Raw genomic sequence first — 27,211 nt, forward strand, 5'->3', positions numbered from 1 at the left:
CACACTTGTTAGCGTAATTTCAGTTCCCAGTTAATGTGCGGTACTACAATAATGTGATAATCTTGTGTTTAAGCCCTCAATCCGCTGTTTATATTTGAGAAGGCAAAGTGAACCTTGACACTGAGGCCTGTCATACAATCCTCGCCTGGTCATTTGACACTTATCCTTTTAAAAACTTGCCTAGAAACAATATGGATACCTCAAATTCCATGACAAACAGCGATGAGACATCATTTCCTGTTATTAAAAAGCGTAGAACGCATATGTGAAAGTAATATGATGCTTTAGGTTTCACTTACCTAAAACCTGCTCGCCCTAACAGTCACATTGACAATGCTTGAGCATTTGATGGAAAGAATAAAAAAATAAAAAAAACCTGTTCAAAGTTGCACAATTGACGCTATGGTGGAAAATCAGTGTGGCTGAAGAAGTCCTGGTCTGCTGCCCAGAGTGCACAGGTTGGAGGGGATCTCACATTTCCCTTCCCTGACTGAACCCTGAATCCCTGACTGTATCACTCCACTCACCCATGACCATCCGTCCTTCCTCTCCTCCTCCTTTCGCCCCAAGCACCTTTACACTCACCGGTATCCTTCTATCAATACGTAGGAAACACATCAGCGTTTACGCTTTGGTGAATCAGTGTTCCATTGGCCGTCGAGCAATTTTCAAACGTTGCGTATTAATTGAACTAGACCTCTTTCGACACCCTTGTCAACCACGTTTATCGCCCGCTCAGATGAGGTGAAAACCTGTCGATTAATAACAGCGCACGTACACACAATTTTTATAACGGGTCACGATCGAGCGGCTTTGAAAGTGCAAAGCTACGAGGCGTGCGGGGAATATTTGGATCCTTTCCCAGCAGACCAGGCACAATGTTTTCCCTGCGGTCTCATACTGCATGTCTGACGCTTTTACACCGCTATGTCAATACTCGCACCGTTATCTCCCTGATCAGCTAGCCAGTGGGTAAAATATACACTGGTGTTTTTGTCAGCCGGATGGAAGTTATTGACAGGCCGAGGCCTTCGAAGCCCGTGCTATTTTTATTCCGAGTGCCAATACGGTTTGGCTGAAAATGCCGAACAGATGGCGAAGGTTGCGGTGGATATCAAAATGTTTATGGCTGGAAGTAAACATGGCCTGGTTTGAAAAAGAAAAGTCAGATTCCATTTGTCTGTACGGCAGATAGGGCCCCGCCACTCTGCTTTGGGATAAAATATACAGTTGTCAGAAAATATTAACTAATGAAGGAGTGGTTGGGAAGAGGGGTGGATTGGGGGTCTGGAGTGGGAGCGGAGTGACTGGTCAGTTATCAGCTACATTAATCTCCTCTCGGGCTGGTGTGGAACAGACAAAATACAGAGGCCTGACTGACTTGACAGTGGCTTGCTGGCCTGAAGGCGCTGACGGCTAGACTCTTATCAAGAGCCAAGAGAAAGGAGTTGGAGAAAGAGATGGTGGAAACGCGAAAGAGAGGCAGATGTTCAGTATTCAGTTCTTCTCCATTTCATCTAATTGAGTCTGTTGTAAGATCCCTTAAAATAAAGAGCTGTGGCAGTACTGCGGTGCAGTGGGAATGCCATGGTGTCGGGTTTATATACAAGTATGGGGTTTGTTTAAGAGACTTTTAAATATGTTTTTGAAAGAATTTTCTAATTCTTGCGAAGGCTGCATTTATTTGATCAAATAAGTTATAACTGTAATATTGTGAAATATTATTGCATTTTTAAATATATATATTTTTTACTTTAAAAACTAGTTTATTCCTGTGATGCAGGGCTGAATTTTCCACATCGTTACTCCAGTGTCGTTACTTTATCAGTCACATGGTTCTTCCGAAATCATTCTACTATGCTGTTGTTTCAAAAAACTTTTATTTACTATTTTCAGTGCTGAAAACAGTTATTGCTGCTTAATATTTTTTGTAGAAACCGTGATGCATTTTTTGAGGATTCTTTAAAATAGTAAGAAAGTTGAAATGTTTTATTAAAATGACACTTTTTATATATTTAAAGCGACGTGCAGCGGCATGCATTTACTTTAAAAAAAAAAAAAAAAAAGGAAAGGTGTTTATGTGTAATTTGTATATATTTAATTACTGTATTTTAATATATAAAATTTTTTAATAATTATTTTTTACTCTCCCTTCCAAGGAGATCGTCATATTTAAAGTCACATTTCCGTGGAAGTGTGTGTGTGTGTGTGTGTGTGTGTATGTGTTGGTTTAATTTTAGTTTTATTTCTTTTCTTTTTTTTATCCATCCAAATAAAAGTAACACTCATATAGGGACCAATTCTCACTATAAATTATTTGCTTAATTGCACACCTGTTATTAACATATTGGCTGTTTATTAGTACTTATTGTGCATGACCGTATTCTGCATTCCTATTCCTACCAATACCTAATAATCAGCAAATTAGGAGCTTGATGCAAAAGTCATAGTTATTTGTTTGTTAATAGCAAGAATTGGACCTTAAAATAAAGTGTGACCAAAAAAACCTACAATGATATCCCTACCCAAAAAAATCATACTAATACCACAGTTGTTCTTTTTCTATGAGCGCTTTGAGCCCTCATTTCGGCACATCTCATGTTTTCTCCTTAGCATTGCATAAGGAACTGTTCCTGGGAGAAACTCCCTTGAGCGTAATATTCCAAGTGTTGTCATGCTTCTTGGATTGCATGCGACGTTCACACTCTGAGCTTTAAGTGTCAGTTTCTTCAGATAACCTTACTGTATTACGGCAGAGAACCCGGCTCATCTGATTGGCGATCTTTTACACTGCGAGTCTGAGTAACCCTGAAATGTTTATTTGGGGCCTGCTTTGTATCCTGATCATTTAGATGGAAACCTCAAAACAGGAGAAGCAGTCAGCTTTTGAAAACTAATCCCCCCTCTCTCTTTCTCTTTAGGTCCCTCTGCAATGCCGTGAACACGTATTACCTGTCCTGTGTACACTGCCACAACAACTGTTCCTATGTTCTGTACAGCAACAAAATTACCTTTCTCATGGACCTTCTCCTCCATCAGTTAACAGTGAGTATTAGTGGCTCAAGCTTACTTGATTTTGCCTAATCCTGCTCTGTTTTAGGACCTTTATGTGCTGTTAATCCATGTTTCTGTCACTACACTATTGTCATTTGAAGGGATAGTTCAACCAAAAATAAAAATCACCCTCATGTCATTGCAAAGCTTTATTATTTACTTTCTTCTGTGCATCCCAACATTTTAATATGGAGAGCCCTATGATTTCCACAATGCGTAAAACGTGGACGGAATTGTGGAATCCGTTCATAAAAACGGAATTTACCATATAACACAGAATGTCACGGAATTTCCCAAATTTTGGATGAATAAATCAAAAGTAGGTTAGTACACTTAAAATCAATATGCAACATGGACTGATGTTCTGCACATCTCTGTGTTAATGAATGGCACAGACGTACGGTTTTGTTTACTACACATATAAGCACTGGACGCTGACTCAATATATGAGCAGATGAACAAATGAACATGATCTCTAGCCACTTCATTAACGTTTACCGTTTCTTGTGAGAAAAACCATTGTCATATCATACACAAACCGAAACCTAAAGGCTGTCGCAATCCATCAAAATAAAAGTTGGGTTTAACTTGAAGAAACTGTGACAGAAATGTATTACTTAATGTAATTATAGTACTACAAATTATAATATTGTTAAAACATTATTTTTAAGGAATATATACCAGAAATGACCAGAGTTTATTTAACACAAAATGTAAAAATGTTTTTTCATCAATTATTTAGATATGCTTTAGAGATCACCTCCAGTTCCCATTTATTATGAACGCATGTAAAAGAGGGACCAGTACTTTGTTTAAAATATCTCCTTTTGTGTTCCACTTAAAAAGGAAAGTCATATGGGTTTGGAACGACATGAAGGAGAGCAAAAACTGATGGAATTTTCATTTTTGGGGTGAACTAATACTCTAAGGATGTGACTTCCACTTCAGCTTTTAAAGGCCTGAAGTGCTGTTTGTCATGTTTAAAGGGTCATTTCTGCCTTGTTCATCTTGCCAGAGCATATGTAGCTCATCTACCCGTTTAAAGCAAGCGCCAAAATGGATTTTAATACATACAACATTTCTCTTGTTTATATGACTCACTGAATCATCTTAAGATCTGGGAAAGCTCCACTGCTGAATCACATTTCACATTGCGTCTACCCCTTATTTTTTGTCTGTACTACAGCGTACCGCCCGTGCTTCTCTCCCACCATCCTGTCCATTGATTTTTGGCAAACGGGGCTTCAGAACCAAGCAGATCGCACGCTTCAAGCGTTTTAACGCCATTGAGACCAAGTATGGAAAGACACCAAATGCCAGTGGGGTTGAGTTTACATGCGTTTCTCAGCGTTGATTGAAAAGAACATCATAAACAGTAACAGAAACGTTTTCCGTTGAATTTGCAACAGGTGCTAATATATATATAGACCCAAATTACACATAATTGGCTGCATTTTTATGCAGAACATATCCCATATCATTTTTGTTACTGTGACATAATGTGGAGACCAAATGAGTAGTCAGTTTTATTAATTTACTAATATGTAAGTTAACACATTGCATTGTTATGTACATGCAGACTTTGAGGAATCATGTCTGTGCATGCAGGTTATACATTTTAATATGTGCATTCAATTAGTGAATGAGACACAGTGACTGAGTCATATAGGGCTTGTAGGTGTGTGTTTGCGCAAGCCCCAGTCAGTGTGCGTCCCAGTCTAAGAGCCATAATATTTCCTGGGGGTACAGGGGTTTATTTCAAACTCAACACAACAGTCAGTCAGCCCGCTGATTATTTGACATCTGATTGATATAAACAGGCAGAATAGTCACCCCAGTGAAGTGACTAAGACAGTAAAGAGCGATATTCAAGATATTTTTGCAAGCTGACCTATGTAGCAGTTTACCTGTGTGTGTGTGTGTGTGTGTGTGTGTGTGTTTCAGTGTGGCCAGTATTGGCGTCTACCCTTCCCTTGTCTGTAATTAGATTTGTGGAGAATGTAGCTGGTTTTCCCTGCTTTCTCAGCATACTAACCTACTCCTCTGTAAAAACTGCCATTTTAACATGGGCTGTACCTGTGCTAAGTCTGTTTGTATTTCTTGTCTTAAACCAATGACGTCTGAGTACTCTTAAACCACCTTAATGCATTTCACCTTATATATGACACATAAAATTGTATAATAGCAAACACCAAAATTTTATTATTTATTCATTGACTCACTTATTCATTAATTTTTAGTATAAAGTATACATTTATATATATATACACACACACACACACACACACACAGTGTTATTAATATTATTTTTAATAAATCAAAATAGATCACAGTCTAGTTGTCCTGGCTAAATATGCGTCCTTGCATTACTGTGGCAGCAACAAACTTTATTTAAGGTTCAGGTAGGTAGCTATAAACATGCTGACAGTTTAAATAGCATTAACTAACTCGCCATTATAATTCTGTTTGTGACAGTAGTTGGCATGAAAAAAAATGATCATGGAAGAAGACAGTTTATGTTATTGCCCTTGCAAGCTTCGCTCTTTGCTGCATAAACATTGAGTGAAAAAATCCATTTATGTTCCCTGTCCGTCCTCCCATTCTTGTTACATGAACCACCTTTCTCAAGCCTGCCAGTGGCGCCCGCCATCAAGGGAATACCTCTCGTATGCCTACCATTGGCACGCCACCAGTGACAATGTCGCTTCGAGTTGTAAATACCAATTTATAACCCAGAGCTGATGAATAATAGAGCAGCACCCTTGTAGTTATTTATGCGCTAGGGATCAAGATTCCAACCAAAGATTAATGGCTTGCACGTGGAAACAAAAGAGGACAGGATCCTTTTCATGTGCACCCTCTGCTTTAATTGGACATGTTTTAAAATGCAAGCTGAGGTTTAAATGACCCTGTCTATTGTGCAACAGTGCTGGCCGGAAATTGAGACCAGCATGGGCTGTTGTTGAGCGATCTCAGATGTCTGTCACTGCCAAGATTGGTGTAAGAGGCAACCATCAGTCAGTTGAGGAAGTGTTTGCAAATTTAAAAAGGTGTTTTTAGACCTTTCCAAATAAGTTTCAATGGTTACTTTGAAAACTGTACATCTTGTAGGGATGCAATTAAAATGATTGTGTTTTTGTAAACTGCAGCAAAAGAAGGATTTGCAGCTTAATGGTGTAAGTTATGGTAACCTCATTGTATTAAAGCTTCAAACGGAGTTTACAGAAAATGCCTACAGTTGTTTGAACACGACTGTAGTTTTAGACATTCCCATGTTTGACACGCTCGTAGACATGTTGAGAGCCGCTGACAAAGATGTTTCATCTGTAGCTCTTGATGAAACCTGAAAGCTCCAACGTGTCTAGACACCATTGTCTTTGTTTCTTGGTAGTGACTACTTCTCACAATGGCTTTTTCTGTTTCCATCAATGCTGACTAACACATCTATACCTGTTTCCGTAGCTCTTTGTGCCAGATGAGGACAAGTCCATCTTCAGCTGCAGTGTCAATAAGCAGGTCTTTGAGGGTTTGACTACAGGACTTCTGCAGACAGTCGCCACAGTGCTCGGGCAGTTGCACCCACCTAATTTGGATAGAGATGCTCCACGTATATGCACTCCAGATGCCAAAAGCAGACCGGTTGCCAGTGAGAACTTCAACACACGTACTCAAGATCTCATCAGGTTATTGTTTTATATGTTTTCTTTCCATGACTCTACCTGATTGAGCTTCTTGAATTCTAATCTTATGCCCAGTTGAGTAACACATAAGTTACATAATCACATCATTTTTTGGACAACAGTGCTGGTTTAAAATCAGCCAAACAAGAGCAAAGTGTAGAGGGAGTAACCTGAATTACTTTGTCTTAGAGTTTGCCTTTTTCATTTCGCTTTTTGCACACCTCAACTTCTGCTCATCGGTCAAACGAAGGCATGAAAACATGACCTGGCTCTTGTTGGCAACAATATTTTTTCCAATGTAAAATACACAAGAATTTCCTCAAATTTTGGAATGAGATCCCTTGTGTTGGGATTTACTTCTTGGAATGGATCCAGAGGTTAGCATGAACAGACAATTTGGAAATTGGTTCAAAAATCTACTCCAATTTAATGACAATAATCTTAATAAAGACTAATGAGTGTGTAAGAATAGTTTCACACAAAATGTGGGATATACCAACTTGTACTTAAATGTAGGAATGTGTGTAAATGTAAGCACAACTCTGCATAATTGGTGTAAATTGCAAAAAAAGACACTCTGCAAAATAAGGGATATCTTTGTATTTTGTCTTGTTTCTAGTCAAAATATCTAAGAATTATTTGATCAAAATGCATTTACTAGATAAGCAAAAAAACAAGATATTTAGTCTTGTTTACCAGGGGAAAAAATCTAAATAAAGAGAATTTTGCTTAAAACAAGTGAACTCCTCTGAAAACAAGATAATTTCTCTTACCCCCACTGGCAGATACTTTTACTTATTTTAAGCAAAATGCACTTAATTTTGCTCTGGAGTTGGGTCAACCTACATCCTATGGAGAGAGGGTTTTCCAAAAAGAAAAAAGTTTCCAAAATCACCCCCCCCCCCTCATTGCAGCCGGTTTACACACATTCTAAATTTCATTCATAGGACAAATTATAGAACATTTTCTACTTATTGTTGACAAATGAGGACCCTAGTTTACTGCACATTTGTTGGGTGGAGTTTGCTCCTGGATGCAACTCTTTCCAAACTTAGCCAGAAACTCTTCTTATATCCGTGATCTAAAGTTTTTTCATCTTTACATCAGCCAAAATTCCCTTCTTGAAGTACACGACTTGAAGTTGAACTCGGCGTTAGAGTAGGGCAGTGTGGAGGAGAGCGCCAGTGCTGGGCTTTCCCTTGCTCTCTGAAGAAAGGCAGACAGCCCAGCCTGCTAAGAATCTCAAGCTTCCCACAATCCCTTAGTGTTCCCTCCCATGATTTGTTTGACACGAGCAGTCTCAAGCCCAGTGCAGTGACCGTGGAGTGACCTTACAGACATGGACGTAACAGACCAAGCAGTGGCTGGATTACCAAAAATAAAACTGCAGGGAAGAAATTATGTCCTTTTTTAGTTTTTCATTGACTGAAAAAGTAAAAAGGAAACCGATTTATGGGGGGAATAGAAGTGATACAAAGACCAGATTTAAACCTGCGTTTCCCATATGACCAGCAAGGCTCAATGTACAGGTAGACATTAACACCTGGCCACGAATCCAAAAAATGGTCAAATTTATCTCAGTATCTGTCCGATGAAAAACATTTATTGAAAACCAAATGATAAGAGTCAGAATTTGTATAACTGAATTTGCTGTAGGTGGAAAAACTATGAACAAGTCACATCCAGGTCCGCTAGACCTTTAGCGGAACCTAATCGTTACTGATCACTTTGGCTTATGTTGCCTGGATGAAGTGTATGAAAGGCTGCACAATGGTGTGTGGAAAGCCGCTTTCTGCTCGAGCCAAACCCTAGAGGAGGATAAAGCCATAACAAGAGGCTTTAGTTCAGGTGATGGCTGACCTGTTGAGAAGAAGGGGGAGGGAGAATTCTAATTACCTTTGAGTGCAGCCTCATTTGACTGACAGCCGTAACAAAAGGAGGTATGAAGGAAGTATGAAGGGGAGAAATATACAGACTGGGTAACAGAAGCTAAAGTAGAGCGTGTGAGATGTGGATCTGCAACTGACTCAGCTCTTTCTGCGCTGGAGCCACAGAACGCTGGCCCAGACTTTGCTGGGAGGGCCAGTGATTGACTGCCAGGAGACTTTCGGCAGTGCAAGAGGGTGGAGGGACAGAATACCTGAGCCATGAGGGAAGAAGGGGGGCTTTCCTCCTGTTCTAGATCTGAGCTGGCACACGGAGACACTGTCATCCACTAATACTGTAATTAGGCCTGATTTGTAGCCAGGAGGGTGCGGACCAACATGGTCATGAGACCTTTCATTTGACCAGACAAATTAGAGATATAGACATAATAGGCAGGAGTTTTGGGCTCAGATGAGAGCTCAGATTTCAGGCCAGGAGTATTCTGGATTGCAGTGGCCTTCATGGCTGTGAGATGTCTACTTAGACAGCATTTTAAGGTTTCATAAGTGTGCTGCCACTTTGAAGCCTGTTACAGAATGTCCAAAACCAAATGCTGCTCTCATTTTGGCCAATATTAAAGGGATAATTCACCCATAAATGACAATTCTGTCATTAATTACTCACCCCAATGTCATTTCAAACCAGTAAGACCTTTATTTATCTTCAGAACACAAATTAAGATATTTTAGATGCAATCCGAGAGCTTTCTGACCCTGCATAGACTACAACGCAGTTGACACGTTCAAGGCCCAGAAAGTAAGTCATCGTTAAAACAGTCCATGACATAAGCATCAAAAAACGGGTTTGGAACAACATGAGGATGAGTAATTAATGACAGAATTACAATTTTTGGGTGAACTAACCCTTCAATGCACCTTCACATTTTCCCAAGAGAAGGCAATCCCACATAGTGTGAAAAAAAAAAAAAAATGGCGAATAACAGAAAACAAATGTTGACTAAATAAACCCAAATCCACTCAAGGAGATTGTCATTCAAATGTTTTTTTTATTAAGTCTGATGCATTTCGGCTTGTTTCCCTCAGCTACGTGGTGAACATGGGCTTGATCGACAAGCTATATGGCTGTTTCCTGTCCATACAAGGACCAATTGACGAGAGTCCCAAGATGGCTGCCTTTCTCGAGCAAGCCACAGCTTTCCTCCATGGGATGTGCAAGTTGTGTTTTGCTGTGACTGGTCGGTGAGTGATTTCTAATGCTACTTAATTTGTGAAGTGAAGTGAAGTGACATTCAGCCAAGTATGGTGAACCATACTCAGAATTTGTGCTCTGCATTTAACCCATCCGAAATGCACACACACAGAGCAGTGAACACAAACACACACACTGTGAGCACACACCCGGAGCAGTGGGCAGCCATTAATGCTGCGGCGCCCGGGGAGCAGTTGGGGGTTCGATGCCTTGCTCAAGGGCACCTAAGTCGTGGTATTGAAGGTGGAGAGAGAGCTGTTCATGCACTCCCCCCACCCACAATTCCGTCCGGCCCGAGACTAGAACCCACAACCCTTCGATTGGGAGTCCAACCCTCTAACCATTAGGCCACGACTACCCCCATTGTCTCCATTGTCATCCACTCTTTGAAATACCTATCCAGTCTGCTTACAAAAAAAACGTAGCATGGCATATACCATGACATCCTTACAATATTTTGGTATTTTTAGTTACCATGGTGGATATTTAGTACTGTAGGGTTCTCAAAGTTCAATCATACTACAATCACTGTACCATGATACATTCACAGTATCTATTTATAGTGGTTGCACCCTTCCCAAACATCCACCAGACTAGTAGATAACCTCATTCCTATCTGGATGAATAGGTGAAGTCCACTGTAGTTTTGTTGTTCAGATGTCTGAAGCAGAAGCCCCATCAATCAGCAGCTCATTTCCCATTGTCTGACACTAGCCCTGCAGAGCCTGTGCTGATAGTCATCTAGCGGCCCCACGGCTCTGTCTCCCCACACTGTAAACTCCTGCCTGTGGCCCACCCACATCTGCGTTGGAGTGCGTTTGTGCATGCACAACTGCTGACAGAGGCTAACCACACAGTCACAGCTTGTGATGTCCCGCCTTTGACCTCTGACCCTGACTTGCAGAAAAGACAAATCACTGTGATGCTGCATTGTTGCTTTCAACATTCGTTAGACTGCACTGTATACATTTTAGGAGCGGTCGTTTGTATACATTGGGAAAAACACGATCTAACATGAAATGTGAAGCAAAAAAAAAAAGACCTGGTTGTAAGGTGCGATAAAAGGTAGGAAAAAAGTGATACTGATATATTTTCAACCATGCAACCGGATGTGTTTCAGAACAATTTGAATTAAACTGTCTTGATCTCCACTATAATTCTTGCATTTGCACACATTCATATTTCAGTCCATTCCACTTTGATTTTGGAGTTTCTTCAAAGGTCATAGCTCCTCCTTTATTGGCCAGCTATGTTCTGTTCCAGCTGTTCCATGCTATAACGCCACCCAGCTGGTTATGACAACTCTAGTGTCTCTCCCAACATCCTTTGGCTTCTGACACTGAATATCTGTGAGAAACTCCAGTGCCAGTTCTTCTCTTTAATAGTCCTGCTCAGCAGCATAATCAACATCTTTCAAAATCAAGTCAACGCTCCATTCCATCATTCTTCACTTTGCTGAAGGCCAGGAAGTTGTCCCTTTGTGGTTCGTGTTAGACATTTCCGAGTTGCTCTGCTCACTTGCAGTTGCCAGACCCTGGGATTTGTTCTTACAGTGCGTGCTTTGTGTTTCTGTCACCGACTACCAGTGTATTTGGTGGGATTAAATATCGATAGTCATCAGCGCCAATGAAAGCTTGTCAAGGAGCGCTTGTGCTGAGCTAATGACGACGTGTTAGCTTATGAATTGTGGCTTGTGTTGCACTCAGAATAGATTGGAATGGTGGAGTATCTGCTTGTTCTGCTTTGGATGAGGGGACTTTCTTTTTTCAAGTTAACTAATGGGGCTTTTCCTTGTTATAAAGCAGGTGAGCGCTATCTACCTTCCTGCAAAGTTTCTACTCTAATACACCCATATGCAGTCTTTGAGGACTCCTAAACATTGATTATTGGCACAGGTGAGTTTGGTCAGGGTTGGATTCAAATCAACTGTAGCAAGTCTGAGCACTCCTGGTGTAAAACGACAAGAAGGAATTGGGAGAGAGACCAAGCAAGGGGTTGGGAAATGGTTCAGTACATATTGGGATCCTGACCCCATTCCCTTTGTGACTCTATGCCACGGTGTCATGGATCCAGCAGAGTTTTAGACACCTTGACCAACCTAGAAACCTTATTTTTCTCTCCAGTCATTAAATCGCCTTGCTTCAAGGAAATTGTTTCATGGCAAATCAGAGTTCCAGATATATTGTATCTCGTCCTCTCTAAATCAGATAGACGCTAACAGCATTACCACAGGTTTAGCTGTAAGCATGGATTAATCAGACGATGCTTATTTGGGGTCAGTGGTTAGGCTCAAATTGCCTCTGTCAGGCCTTTCACTTTCTTCCCACTCCGCTGTCTCCTGTTTCAGGGTCAGGATATGTGAAGTACGTCATGCACAGTCACTCTGTGAGAACCAAGTCTTTGTTCCCTCATGTGGACACTGATCACAACTGTCGGCGGATACTGCCCTTCTCCTCTGAACTGAGACCAGTTCTGGGGATTTTCTTTCGCCGGTTAAGGTTAAGCGTAGATGAGAGGCACAGAGCCGAGATCTATCCCGCAAGGTGGCTTCCACCCGGAAGCTTATTCCTGAGTAGCCGATCTCTTGCACTTGCGGTGATCTCATTGCCGAGGGTGAGGTTTCCCCCTCACCAAGCTTGACACCCCTTTCCTCCCTTGGCTTACCAAAAGGTCTGTTTCCCCTTCAGTGCACTAGGTGTAGTGTTCATGGACGTATCCTCAACTGCAATGTGACACCTTGTAGAACCTGCCCTTTTTTGTGCTGTTTAGGGATCAGCCCTTGATACCAAAATCCAGAGTCTTGCCACTGAGACGGTAACGGAAGATCTCGTCTCAGATCAGCCTTAAGGAGCGCTCCTGCCCAGACCCTCAGGGGTATGAAGTTACCAATCCTGCTAATCTTCAGGGTGTTGTCCTGACTGAGACACACAAACATGCTGCTGTAAATCTGGTAAGATGGGTCTTAATTAAATGTGCTGCAACCCAAGATGGCCAGAGAGTGAGGTGAGTTTGCATAGTTGTGGAGTCAGTGCTATTGGCTGACAGATGGCTGTCCAAGTTCCAAGGCTTCCCTCCACTTTGGCTCTTCTGTTGCTTTGTGGAGTGCTCCAGGATTGTCATTGTTGAATGAGATTTTTGGACGGTCAGATTCTCAGATTCCCCAAGATTCACCTGATGAGTTTATAGATGATGTCCTTACCTCACCTCTACATCCCTCTCCCCCTATACTCTAGATATTCATTCTGTATATCTGTCAGTTACATTCTGTCCACTTCTTTAAATATTCTATACATTCATTCTATCTTTAAGTTTGTCACATTGTATTTGTCTCTGTATATTTATATTTTATCTGTTCCAAATTCGGTCCAGCTCTCTTTATATTCTATACATCTGGCCACCACATTCTGTCCATTTCAGTATGTTCTATATATTCATTCTTTCTAACACATTCTATCATCTCTGTATATTAATTCTATATATCTATCACATTCTATCCATCTCATTCATCCACTCTCGCTGTGTCGTTGTGTTCATTCCTGAGCCAGGCAGGGCCAAATGTATCCAGTTAAACATATTTGCCCCATAGGCATGCTTCATAGACGGGGCTTGCCTTCGTTATTTATATCAGAACGGACAGGCTCTGGTCTAGCAAGTAAATCTAGAAGCCGCAGGGACCAGACAATCCCACACTCCCCTACATCCTGGGTCTTCGGTTTTTGTGGCTTAAGCAAATAACCAGCAACCCCTCAGGTTATGATGTTTTAGACCACACCCCTGCCACCTTTTGCCACATTGCACACCATAGAACTGCCCTGTGCACTGCTGACTTTGTTTGAAAGGCCAGTAATTCAGATTGAAGGGTGCATAAACATGAGAACCTTATTTGTACTGGCATGATACTTGTGATGCAATTAGAAGCACCTTTGGCCTTGTTAATAAAATAAGGGTATCCTTGACCCCGATTTGATTTTCATTTCTTGTGTGTCAGTCTGGCTAAAGACACTTACTTGTTGAACAAAGTGGCCTTTTGTACTACATCATGTGTGATTTGATCTTGTTTGTGGATATTTGAATTAGAGTATTTTCCTACACAACGTTATGTGCTTTTTCTGAACGTCTGTTGATTTAGGTTATGCTCAGATTGTCGTACTGCCTAGTATTTTTTTTTATATGGATTTTTTTTTAAATATGCATATTTATATGGATATGCATGATCTAATACAGAATCTTTAGAACACTGCATAGAATTAAAAAAGTCTTTCATATTTAGATTTTAAAATCTATAAAAAAATTTTTTTGCCAAAAACTACATAAAATAATTTATTAGTATTATTATTGTTGTTAACCCATTGCAAGACTTTAACCCTCCAATTCCTCCAATTAATTTGTTGTAATGATATTCAAATTTTATAATAATATTATTTATTATAATATTAGCAGTTAACATTAGCAATTTTAAAAATTGAATAATAATCATTATTATATTTATTTTACAAAATGTAGACATAATAACTGTATTGCAATTCTTTCACCCTCTAATTCTCGTTCTCAGTTCCCTGAGCATCTTTGATAACAAACGTCAGGACCCCACCGGTTTGACGGCCCTCTTGCAGAGCACCGATCTAGTGGGCGTCCTCCACATGCTATACTGCACCCTGCTCCACAGTGCCCTCCCAGACTCTCTCTCAGCCGGCCCCGTAGGCCCCCAGGAGCCTTACAGCCCCGCCGTCATCCAGGTGGCCCTCCAGGGACTGCGCTTCCTCAACACCTTCGCCCTGCTGGACCTCTCAGCCTTCCAGGTATTCACTTCGTTTGTGGCTCCTGTGTGTTCTAGATGTGTCAAATGGTTGAAAAATTAAATGAATATCACTGACAAATCTTCAGGATAAATATTTATTTAATTAGTTAGCACACCAAATTTCTAAGTTTTATAAACCCGGCTTGAGAAAAAAGAATCTGGCTGAAGTGTTTTATAGAGTCAAGAAGACCATGTTTGTCTTCTGAAAAGTACCGCGACCCTTTGTTGAGCTACTCCTCATGTGATGAATAACCTTTTTGCTCTGGTCCTGTTTACAATCTGTGAGATCCTGCCTCTTTGATTCAAAGCTCTGTGGAAGGATGCTTGTATGTGACCATCTCTTTTCCGGTATGCTGTCCATCCTGTTCGAGTAGTTCAGCTCTCTGAAGCCACCCTGTCTGCTTAAAGTAATGCAGCACAGCTTGTTTTTTTCTCAATGCCTTCAGCTAGCAGCAGATCTGTCAGCCTCATCCTTCAGACAGACGTTCTGAAAGCAATAAAAAGCTCCTGGGCTCTCATTAATGGTTGTGTAGGTACGTCTGCACACACAAACGTGGACCGTAAAGACATAAGCCTCGAGCTAATGGTCCAGCCAGGGTTTCCTCCAAATGCCCTCAGAGCCACTGGTAGGATATCAGTGTTTCTTCACAGAACAAAGTTAACCCGGTGGATGTAAACACACCTGACCTCTGACCCCAAGCCAGTCATGTTGAAAGCTCCGGGTGAGTAATGCGGACGGAGAGTGGCTTAACATTCACAGGCTCCGGTCGTACTTCAGCCGACACGATAAAGAGACAAGAACGGTATCGCGAGGCTAAATCATCATGTAAACACCTAGGCGTGAACAAGGAGGGCGGAAAACTTATGAATTACTTCAGTGTGTTGCTGTAGAAACTCTGTGTCTCTCAAGCTTTTTCAGTTTCTCGTGCCAACTATTCACAACAGCTGGGAATCAGTATGATGGACAGTTTTCATATCGTACTTTGTAAATAAAGTCAGTATTGGGGAGTAACTAAAAGTAGCTACTAGTTTTTCAGTGATGACAGCAGTAGTAATTCAGACTTTATGAAAATATCAGTTAATTAGTTGTTTTCCATGTCAGTCTTCAATGGGAGTTCATGAAAATACCATGATGCATGTATGCTCTTAATCTTGTTTACAAGCAAAGGAATTCACATGCATGCATTGCAGAATATATGTTGAAGACCGTTTTATAAAAACAATAAGCCCCAAGAAGTCATGGTTTACAGTGCATTTATAACAGCTTAGAGGGTTTTAGGCATTCCTTCGCGTTGTCTAACAACACCCCTTAGCGGTTTAAATTAATTGTAAACCATGGCTTATTGCTTTATTAAACCACTGCTGTCACATGTACGATGTCCTTACTATGTTTCTGGGTCTTGAGCGTGTCAGTTGCATTGCTGTCTATGTAGGGTCAGAAAGCTCTCAGATTTCATCAAAAATATCGAAATTTGTCTTCCGAAGATGAACAAAGGTCTTGCAGGTTTGGTACGACATGAGGGTGAGTAATTATTGATAGAATAAACATTTTTGGGTGAATTATCCCTTTAACTTTGCTTATATCCACAGAAAAAAAAAATTCAACACAAGATAGAAGGTACCAGCAGCATTCTGGGTGATGCATTGTAGTGTAGTTGTAGTACATTTTAGTAATGTAGGTAAGGTGTTTCTTTGACCTTGGGTGGTGCATTCAGAAATCTCCTAAATTAAAAACGCAATTATTGCTTTTTTATTTTCAATTAAGTGGTAATGCATATGATTGATTATTTTTAACACAGGTCTTTTTTTTGGGTTTTTTTGGTTTCTGAAAACTTTTTTGGTTTAGTTTGATTTGATTTGTATGGAAGCCCATTTCCGCCGCTGAATAATAATATAAAAAAAATGGTAATTGCGACTTTTATCTCACAGTTCTGAGATTTTCTTCGCGATTGCAAGTTTACATCTTGCAATTCTGACTTTATTTTTGTCCGAATTGCATGATACAAATTCTCAATTCGGACTTCAGATTTCTGAATTGTGAAATTTGCTATTCTGACTTTTTTCTCACAATTGCTAGTTTATATCTTGCAATAAAGGCCTTATACCGGTTGCGAATGTATATCTCAAAATTCTGATGAGATGTGAGTTTGCAGTTGCAAGGAAAAAAACCTTGCAGTTACTTTTCTTTCTTTTTTTTGGCGTTAATGTGCTGCCATAGATTTTTGTTTTTTGTCGTGTTTTGGTTTGTATTATTTTTATTTGTTTTTGTTCTGTTTTGTTTAGGTGTGTGTGTGTGGTTTGTTTTGTTTAGATTTGTTTTTGTTTTAAAGTAAAGAGCTCTGCTGCATCCATCCATCCACTGTACCTCTGTCCAGCATATGATGTCATCCTCACAATCTAAACACTACACATAGTACTTTAAACCTAATGTTAACTAAAAAGTTAATTGGTTCGCAAATTAATATTTACATAATTTGCTGGCCTTTCAATAGTGTTATAAACAAACATTCAGTAGTAATGCTAAAAAAAAATCTGAAGTCTTGGAAATATAAATTTTGGTAAGAAATGTTAATCAGAGTTTTTTCAAACAGACTGTCTGTGGTGATGCAACCCCAGCGTCTTGCTCTCATTACATATGCAAAATGTCAGGTATTGTTGTTTGTGGTTGTTTAGACTCTCCATCCCATCACACTCCTCCAACCCAGCAGAAAATGTCAGTAGTTTCAGTGCTGACCCTGAGGCGTTCAGTCATGTTGACATGTTTAATAAATACTGTCTCTAGACCAGCCGATAGCATCTCTTTAGTTTGAGAGAATTGGGGGTCTTGAGGTGGGACTACTGAATCCAGAACCAGTGCGACCTTCACAAGCAACGAGATCCACCTCCTTCTCCTGCATCACATCTCCTGCTGAGAAAAGATCACCCTCGTGATGATCCAAACCTGAATGATTTTCTTGCTTCTCACAACACAAACGAAATAAAAGTCATCAGTCTCCAGTGTTGTCTCCAGTCTCCATTGACTTTAATTGCATGGACAGAAAACATTCTCTCTTCTGTTGTGTTCTGAAGTCATACATTTTTGAAACGACATGAGCACCATGGCTCTTTAATGCACATAAACTTCTCTGACTCCTCCACTGATCAGATTCTGATGTAGGTTTCTGTTGTGTCCAGTGTGTTTTAGGAGCGGAGGGTCTGTCTCTGGCCTTCAGACACATTGTGAGTTCTCTGCTGTGGTACTGCTCTCAGCACAGCGCAGAGGAGCTGCTCCACGAGCTCATCATCTGCGTCGGCTACTTCACTGTCAACCACCCAGACAACCAGGTAATAGTCATACAGACCCATACTTTTGAACACTACTGCAGTATATCCACAACAAACACATTTTTTGATGGATCATATAGTATAACCATTTCATCCCAGATTTTTCAAAGCTAAAAGAGCACATGTAATTTACTCAAAACTGTTAATAACTGCTAATATTTATTGCATTTCTTTTTTATTAAAGTGAATCAAGTGTGATACAGTATATTTTAATGTTACGTTAATTTTATATTAGATAATCATTTATGTAGCATGTCTACTAGCGACAAAAAGTTGTGGACTGCAATTAAAAACATATATATTATAAAGCCAAAAAAAAAAAAAGAATTGCACATTTGTATAATATTTGTGGAAAGTGTTGTGTAGATCAGTGTTATTTTAGTGTCATTTCGATACATTTAATTTATATATATATATATATATATATATATTATATCACCCTATCCTAACCCTCACAGGAAACTTTGTGCATTTTTATTTTCTCAAAAAAACTCATTCTGTATGGTTTATAAGCGTTTTGAAAAATGGGAACATGGGTTATGTCCTCATAAGTCACCCTCTCCTTGTAATACCTGTCATTCCCATATCATTATACAAAGTTGTGTCCTGATATTTCATAAAAACGCCCCCCCCCCCCACACACACACACACACATACACATACACAAATGTTACCGATCAGATTAAAGTGCCAAGTATGATACATTTGTAAATAAACTGTAGTTTGCAAATAGTGCACTGTAAAAGATCTTTCCTCTCCGTCACCTGAGGTGTGTATAATGTTTGGCCGTCATAAGATCAAGAGCAGGTGTACTTTTCTCCTTACAAACAACCAACACAATAGCAACAAAAGGATGCTGCTGAATAATGCAGTGCCTTTGCCACCTCTGTCGGCTCTGCGCTGTGTAGCAGGGACAGACATTGTTATCCGCCGCCTGGCAGTTGTCCCGCTCTTTGTTGGGCCTGGTGGAGGGGGGAAGGGGCTGAACTCACCTGGCAGCACAGATCACAGATCAGCCTGGCATGAAGAAGTGGGAGTCCCTGATACTCTCTGCATGCTCCGTTTACCTGGAAGCAGACGACCGCATGGCAGGTGTGTGTACGCCACACTCGGTCGGGTTTTAGTTATGCGTGCATCACGTGGAAACCTCGTCTGTGACGTCTTAATGTCCCCTCGGGGGACGGGGAAGGGAGCGGTCAGAGTCCTTGCAATTTATGGGCTTCTAATTTAAAACATTTTTGCTCTTAATTAAAGAAACGGCCTCTGTTTTTATGGCGGTTCGGTCCTTCTGTGCTGCCGCCGTCCAATTTAATTATTTTGATGTAGGTAATTAGCATTTGTTGGCCATTGTTGGGTTGATTTGCATATTATATTGGATAATTGAATGAGGGTTGATGATTGAATCAAGGGGGACGTGACAGATGATTGGGCTTTGTGCTCACTTGGGGGGACTTAAACGACGAGCGGGTTGGGAATAACGCCTTGTGAATATTCATATCTTCACAGCCCACTTTGTTAATTTGAAAAATGGCGGGTTGTAAAGTCTTTAAACTTGTGACTTCCCTCCAGGACGCAAGCTGCTGTTTTATGCTGCCATTTGGCTGCAAGTCAGGGTTTATTATTAAAAACAGCAGCCACACTGGCAGGTGCTCTGGAGAGAGCTGGAAAAAATAAGGTGAAGCTATTCAGCTAAGATGCATTTTGGCTAAAGTTCTTGCTGGTAAGTCATGTGAAGTTGAAGTTTATTGGATTCACCTACCACGTGTGTGCAGCCACCGCAAGCTGACGTGATGAATTGTGACTTGTGGCATCATTTTACATTGCTGTTAGTTGTCTGTCTGCAGGTAGAATTTTGGTAAGCAACTGTTTAGGCTCGTGTGTTATTTGCATTTTTTACCCAGTGTCACATTCAAGATTTGAAATCTTTGGCCATTGTCTAATTGAACTGTATTTCCTCTTTTTATTTCTAGGTGTATATACATATATGCACACTTCAGTTTTCCAGCATCTGCTGGAAACTGTTCAAATATGCAAAAGATGCTGAAAAACTGCAGGAATCTGCAGGACATGGAGGATTGTTTATTATTATTATTTAATTATCGTATTAATTTTAAAATGTATTATTTTAGACAGCAATGGTGCATTAAATTGCTCCAAAGGGTCAGTAGATATTTGTAAGGAATTTGCAAGGTAGAGAAAAGTTTCTTTCATGGTTGCCTGCTTAATTTCAATTTTCTCTTCCTTGTTATTTTTCCCATCAACTATATATACAGTATGCCTGCAGCAACACCAACCAATCACGAAAAGCACTTCGGCACATTTAAACTGAATGAAATGACATAAACATCAGCGTAGATCTTGGCACTGTGGCCCCGCCCCTCTCCACTCGGATACTTGCCAGTGTCAGGGGCCCTGGTATATGTCCACACGGCTCTCGTACAGGATAAATGGAGACTAGAGCAGGAATATTTGACTCTTTCAGACTAATGTAAGCAGTGGCAGAAGACAAAGACGGCACTGACTCTGGTCTGTCTCGCAGCGCTGCGCTCCGCTTCGGCCCGCCTGTGTTTACATGTGTGCATCTGAGAAATGATGCAGCTCATAAAGGCAGGAAAAACTACTGGTGGACTTTTGTTCTTTCCACATGGATATGATTCAGACCCTCAGTCACAGAGCCATTTAGAGCGTGAGATATGCACCGTCATAGCTGATAGGAAGTGTGTTTATACTCAAGGGGGGCATAAAGACTTTTGAATGATGGCCAGCAGAATAGAGAAGTTCATTTTTAATAAGTCAACCTGAATTCAAAATAGTCTCTGTTTACATTTTTAACATACGTTCCTGCTCTTATTGTCAACAATTCATCAGAGCAAGTTATTACAAATAAAAAAAATGTCTCAAAGAAATGACTTTCTATTTTGGCTGATGTCACATACAGTACCACTCAATCATTTGGGTTGATAGTTTTTTTTTTTTTTTTTTTTTTAATTAATGCTTTTATTGAAAAAGCATGCATTCAATTAATTATATATTATTATTTTTATTTATTTATTTATTTTCAATAAATACGGTGAATTTGAATATAATGTGACACTGAACACTGGAGTAATGATGCTGAAAATTCAGCTTTGATCACAGGAATAAATTACATTTTTAAATATAATCCAATATAAAACAGCTGTTTTGAATTGTAATAATATTTCTTAATATTAATCTAATTTTAATCAAATAAATGCAGGCTTGGTGTGAGTATAAGAAACTCTCAAAAACAAAAAAAAATTGCCCCAAACCTGTAAACGTAGTTTAGACCATATACTCTATTGGTCAGTGTGGATTAATCCAAATAATTATTTGGTTTAATGTACTGTTGTAAATCATAAACATTTACTAATTTAGACTTGTTGACCATTGTAGTTTCTTGTTGTTGTTTGTTTGGCTGTGAATTAACATTTTACTTCACATGCTAATTCAAATCTTGCTTTCATAGTTGATTCTTTTCATTACGGTCAATCCAAAAAAGGTTATTTCCAAGTTAAAATGAAACTCACATATCTGTAGACTTACTCAACATTAAGTTACTCTCCATTAAGTATTTTTTAAAAAAAGTGTGCCATATAAGGGTTTTCATATTTTTTTGTCCAGTCGATGAAATCGCCAAACTTCCTTGTGCGTAGCTTCTAAGGTGATTCCAGGCAAAGATCTGTTTTTATTATCTATACACACTTGGTGTTTTAGCGGCGATAGAAAGGTGAAGGCTAACAACCCTTTTAGCCCCTTTTAGCCTGTAGCCCCTACCCTTCCAAAAGTGCCAGATTGAGCCAATCCAATGCACTCACTTGTATTATCTTCAGAAAGGGTTATTTTTCTTTTACGCCTATAGTATCTCCCCCACTTCTTCCCTACAATTGCAGGGCATCTCTTTTTCCCTCGAACCTAGAGCGTCTAATCCTGGTTTAACTGAGATTTGAAGCACTTCCTTCAACAGTCCATTACTGTAGTGATAACCCAACCCTCGTTGATTAGATGTACTAGACCACCGCAGGCCGATGTTATGGAAATTCACCAAACATCTTTGGTGATTTTCTTGTAACAGAGATTGAAAACGTTGCAGGCGGACAGCCGTGATTGACGACAGTGAGGAGGATTTACGGCTTCCCTGAAGGGTGAATTCAAGTTGAACATACTATTGGATTTTTGTCAATTTCTTTTTTCCAGTTTTTCATCTGTTTAATTGTGTTTGTTTGCCCGTAAATCGTTCAGAGTTCAGGGCTCCATTTGCGTCTAATGTTGTGTTTGAGCATGATCCAGGACCGATCGGCTTCTTGAGAACAAAAGATTATCTTTCGAAGGATCGAAGATGACACTTGATTTATTAACTAAACAGTAGGTATTTAAGTCAGTTATTCTTTCCCAGTACACGGGCAAGTGGAGCCATTTTTATGACAAAGATGCAATCTTTCTGCAATGAGTGATGAAAACCAACAGATCTTTTTTTTTTGTCTTTTAATTTTGTTTATGCCCATGTACCAGTCGCCGTCAGTTTGTCTGGATGGACTGTTAAGAGGGGGCGGTAGGCGTTGTTCAGATAAGGCCCTTCAGCCATAACTTCCTCTTCTGAGTGCTCTCTTTGCATCCTTGTATGTAGGCAGACCTCCTGTCTTATCAGCGGCGTGAACATTCTCTCATCCTCTCGGTTTGGTTCATCTTTAAGGCAGAGCTGTAGATTTGTAGTTGTTTTGCAAGAGTGGACATATCCTGGGTCCAACGAAAAATTGCTGAGGTGTCTTGGCAGCATGGGACAGTTGCATCATCTACTCCCATTTATATTGAAAAACAACAGTTCGGCCAGTTTCACACTGTACACAAAACTAACACAGATTTATTCCATTGTCATTTTCACGCACAAGCAATGTGGCGCTAAACATAGCTGCATGTAGAGACAAGCATAATTTTGTTTCTCTTTGGTCAACTTAATGGCAAGTAAATCCTTTCCAGTTAATATTTTACTTTTATCAAAGTATAAATAGATCTTTTAAAATATTATATATAGCTACAAGGGGGTCCCTTAAAATGGACTCATCCTTTTTAGGGGCTTTGAAAAGTGTCCAACCCCTTAATTTAATAAATTTATATTTTACCCATTTGGAGATTGGTATCTGTACTAAACCGATTTTATTAACATCCCTCCTCATGCAAATTAGATTTCATGATGGTCAAGTTTGTAATAATTATCAATGGCCAACTTCCAATAACCTTAATTTAATTCCATTATTAAAATAAATTCCAAGCGTAGTAACCCAGAAATAATTTTGTTTCCTGGATATAGTCTTAATAGACATTTGACAGTAGCAGAAATTAATCTCTGGATTTGCATTTAACCCTCATGTTCGATACAGGATTCAAACAATTTGCACAAGCCAGTTCTTTTAACAACGCTAATAAGGATTGTTTTTATAAAGAGTTTTTTTTTTTCGCAATGGCTCCACACATCTTACCGGCCATCAGTTTTACTGTCGCCATTCGTCTTTTCTTGGCCGTCTTATCAAATCTTCATCAAAGAACAAACCCCTGGCCCACAGGTCTCCTTCCTCTTCACCTTGAGTCGCTCAGAGTGTGCATGTTTGCGTTTCACTGCGTTAACTTTATGCTCCCTTTGTTTTCAGTCGACAGGCCGGGAGTTATGTAATAGGCCGCCCGTAAAAGCGTGGCCCTGTTTGAAAACTCCAGTGCACTCTACATTAGACCAACACTAGGCCTTGTCTCTTCCTTTCTTTATGGCCATCTGTGTTAAGTGGGGGAGGAATCGCAAGTTCAAATGCCTGCCGTTGCTTTTATGATGTCAATGACTGAACGGATACCTCTGCAGACATTGGTACAGGAGGACTTGGCCAAGGTCCTAATCCAAGTTTGGGGCTGGTTAGGAGCAGGGTCATTTCTCCCGGCCAGAGGGAGGTGGTTGAGTTTTTTTCTTGGGTTGGGGCTGTAGGGAACCTCTAAGCTCTTAGGCTGTATGTCTCCCCTGCGTGGACACTTGAGGGGGGGCTCATTGTTTAGTTGTGTGAAGATGAAGCACCACGTGCTGAAGGATTATGAGATGGCTGCATGATTTGTGGGTGGAATGTCAACAAAACCGCAACCCCCACAGATGGACGCAAACTCATACTCTCTCGCATTGGGAAAGAATGGTTTCGTAAACTATCTACGCGAATTCATTCTGCCTTGCAAATTAGTTTACGTGTTCAAGAGAACGCAGATATGTATCAAAACTAACTAACTAACTTTATGGTAGCAAATTGAGATATTGTCCGCTGATGAAAACCGTACTTGCGTGAAATTTCTAAATTAGGAACTTTAAACATCGAAAGTGTTTGTCAAACATTTAAGCAGTTATATACATAAAAAAGGGAAAAACTAGCTCAATTTGAAATCACCAAAAATCATCTTTGTATAGTACACATTTTTGGTCTTAAGGCCCGTTCACTTGAAGAATCATAAATATAAAGATAATAACTATTAGTGTCCACACCAAGGCACAGTAATGTTCTGTTTATTAAGCATGTGCTGCAGTTATGTTGTCTGCTGCTTTAAATTCTTAAGACCTTTAAGACAGGATGGATTCTGATTAGTTGTTAATCATTTTATCATTTATAAGCTGGAAAAAAATGTATCAGTAAGGATATTCTAACTATCGCTTCTCTGTAATAACTCGTATAATCTTTGTAATGTCTTTTCAAGACCTCACAAGTTTAAATCAAAAGATGCTGGCTGTTTTTTGTAAAATTATTTTATAATAATTTACTGCAAATTCTGGTGGTTAATGGCTAGTTTTCCCAATCCAGTCAATTCTCATTTAATAAAATCCTAAAAAACGTCCTACGCAGCGTCCTATACATTGAAAAGCCTGTTTGTAAATCATCACATTTACATTACCTAACATGTTGTCAGCTTGTTGTATGACAAGAAATTAGTCTAAAGTTCTGCATTCCCACTGAAGGTTCCAAGGGTTCATGAGGTAAACAGGTATCCGGTGTGTCTGCGGCATTGTAATTTTTAACAGCCTCATGAATGATTAGAAATACAGCAGTATCTCTACCACTCCCTAGTCTTGTCCAGAACTAATGTGAGAGATTGATTCTGTACTCTCTGCGTTTGGCCGAAAAATTACTTTTCTTAATCTCTCCCACCATTCTGACACTACGCAGCACCTACACTGAAAACAACCAGATGTTTTACACCATTTGTTCCATAGTAGCAGAGCAAGAGCATTAATTTCAACCCTGTGAAAAGCTTCTGAATCATGGTGTTTGGTCGACAGATGCCGGACGATCATGGATGAGACTGTACTCCAGCTCAGAGTACCATTAAAGGGCTCCATGGTGGTTTGTTTTAGTCGTTTCGGCCAGGCATCTTTAAACAGTTCCTAATACAGAGTGACATGGACCTAAAGCCTTTGAACACTGCTGTAGAACTAGATTTTAAGGCACTTCACCCTTTAAATGATAAAAGTAGTGAGTTATCGCTTTGTTTGTCATGCTCTTAAACCCTTGAGGGGTATTATTAAAGCAGAGAATGCCATGGAAAGAGTATTGTTAAGAGTATTTTTAAAATCTTGTAAATCCTGGTAATTTATGTCATCCTTTTCCCTGGGAATGTCACCCCTCCCTTATGGTTTGCATTTGGGGCTGAGCAGCAATGGACTGATGCGTATACCTGTAATAGGGACTGTTTAACACCCCCTCCTTCTCTTCATCTTTCTCTCCCCAAATGCCTCTAGTCAGGATTTACTGTGGTGACCTCCCAACTCTCTGATTCCTTTCCCGGGAGTTGAGGGCCTTCCCAGGCTCCCAAACCCTTGGAATCGGAAGCTTGTAGCATTTAAGGGCTATGCCCTATTTTTTTCCCCCATCCCAGGCACTGTGTTTAATCAGTACAGGCCTGCAGTGATTTGGTTTTAATTCTAAGGGGTGGGCCGGATTTAACAGTGTGATTGAAGGAAGTGATAAATGGGAAGACGGAGGGGGGCCATACGCCTAGTACGAACTCCATTACGGGTATTACTTCATTTATTAAAGTGGGCCTGAGCTTGTTTGCATGTTTCTTCCAAAACCTGACCCACAAACATGCATTTCAGCATGTTATAGACTTTAATATGGAATAAATTATTCTTAAAGGTTGTGGTGAGAGGTTGCACGGACATGAACCTCAGTGAACAACTAACATTTGTCAGTAATTTTGTTGAACAGTGATTTGCTACAACATTTGTAGATTGCCACAATTTTGTGGCCAGCTAGTAAGTGCTGTGGAGGTAAACCTCACTCCCCTGATCTCAAGTGGTGCGCTAGTGACAGACGCTAGATATGTCTTTGCGTCCTTGTTAGTGTGTCCACCTTCAGTGACAGAAACACTGGTTTGAATCTTGCTTGGAGCCAGCAAGGGAATAGAACCGGATGAGTTACGTTGGTGCCGTGACCCGGATAGGAATGAGTGTTAGGTAGTTGAGTGTAACGGAGGCCAGCTGGTAAGTGCTGTGCCGGTAAAACTCACCCTTTTGATCTCAAAAGGCGAAAAACCAACAGACAGTAGAGGCTGTAGTCTTTAGCATGCCTGCTAGCGCACTTGCCTCTAATGCTGGTAATGCTGGTTTGAATCCTGCTCAGAGCAAGTGTGGTCAAGTAGAACCAGAGGGGGTTACAGCAGCATGCTAACACCATTTGCAAATGCGTCTCTTGTGTGTTATTTGTGTAGCACAGAGTTATTACCTATAGAAAACACTCCAGATATTCAATTTCAGTATTTATTTATTGAAGCTGTTAGCATAGCAACATGCTATCATTAAACTCTATTAAAGTTAGTTGCAAATTGAGTCTCCTGAGCACAGTTTGTTTAATGTAAGTTGCCACCTACATAAAACAATCCAAATTGGTCTCTTATGAAGCTCCGTGTCCATTTCGATGCTGGGTAGCAAGGCAGCTCAATAGGTTTTGGATCAGAGTTTGAGTGTGTTCTCCCATTGGGCAAATCTGAACCTGTGTGTTTGGCGTACATGCTCAGCAGAAGTGGATGAGGCATCTCTGTCTGTGTTTTATGGAGTGTAATTGTGCGCTGGGAGGCACTGCCCTCTATTTCTCCTCTTAATGGCTGTTTGTGTGTTGTTTTAGTGGCAGATTTACGTGTGGGACGGGCAGTGAGGGGCGGGTTGATTTACAGCTGTGGCTTTGGC

At 40.2% G+C, this 27,211-nt stretch overlaps 1 protein-coding gene across 1 annotated transcript in view; it reads left to right on the top strand.

The window, feature by feature from the left end:
- The window catches only part of LOC113043422 (S phase cyclin A-associated protein in the endoplasmic reticulum-like), an 86,082-nt gene that overhangs the window by 56,060 nt on the left and 2,811 nt on the right, over positions 1-27,211 (top strand). The window contains 5 exon segments of the mRNA XM_026202783.1: positions 2,922-3,045; positions 6,517-6,737; positions 9,704-9,859; positions 14,422-14,668; positions 17,842-17,991. Of these exon segments, the coding sequence (XP_026058568.1) occupies positions 2,922-3,045; positions 6,517-6,737; positions 9,704-9,859; positions 14,422-14,668; positions 17,842-17,991 (898 nt within the window).

Source organism: Carassius auratus, chromosome 25 (genome assembly GCF_003368295.1).
Source record: "Carassius auratus strain Wakin chromosome 25, ASM336829v1, whole genome shotgun sequence".
NCBI classification, from domain to species: Eukaryota; Metazoa; Chordata; class Actinopteri; order Cypriniformes; family Cyprinidae; genus Carassius; species Carassius auratus.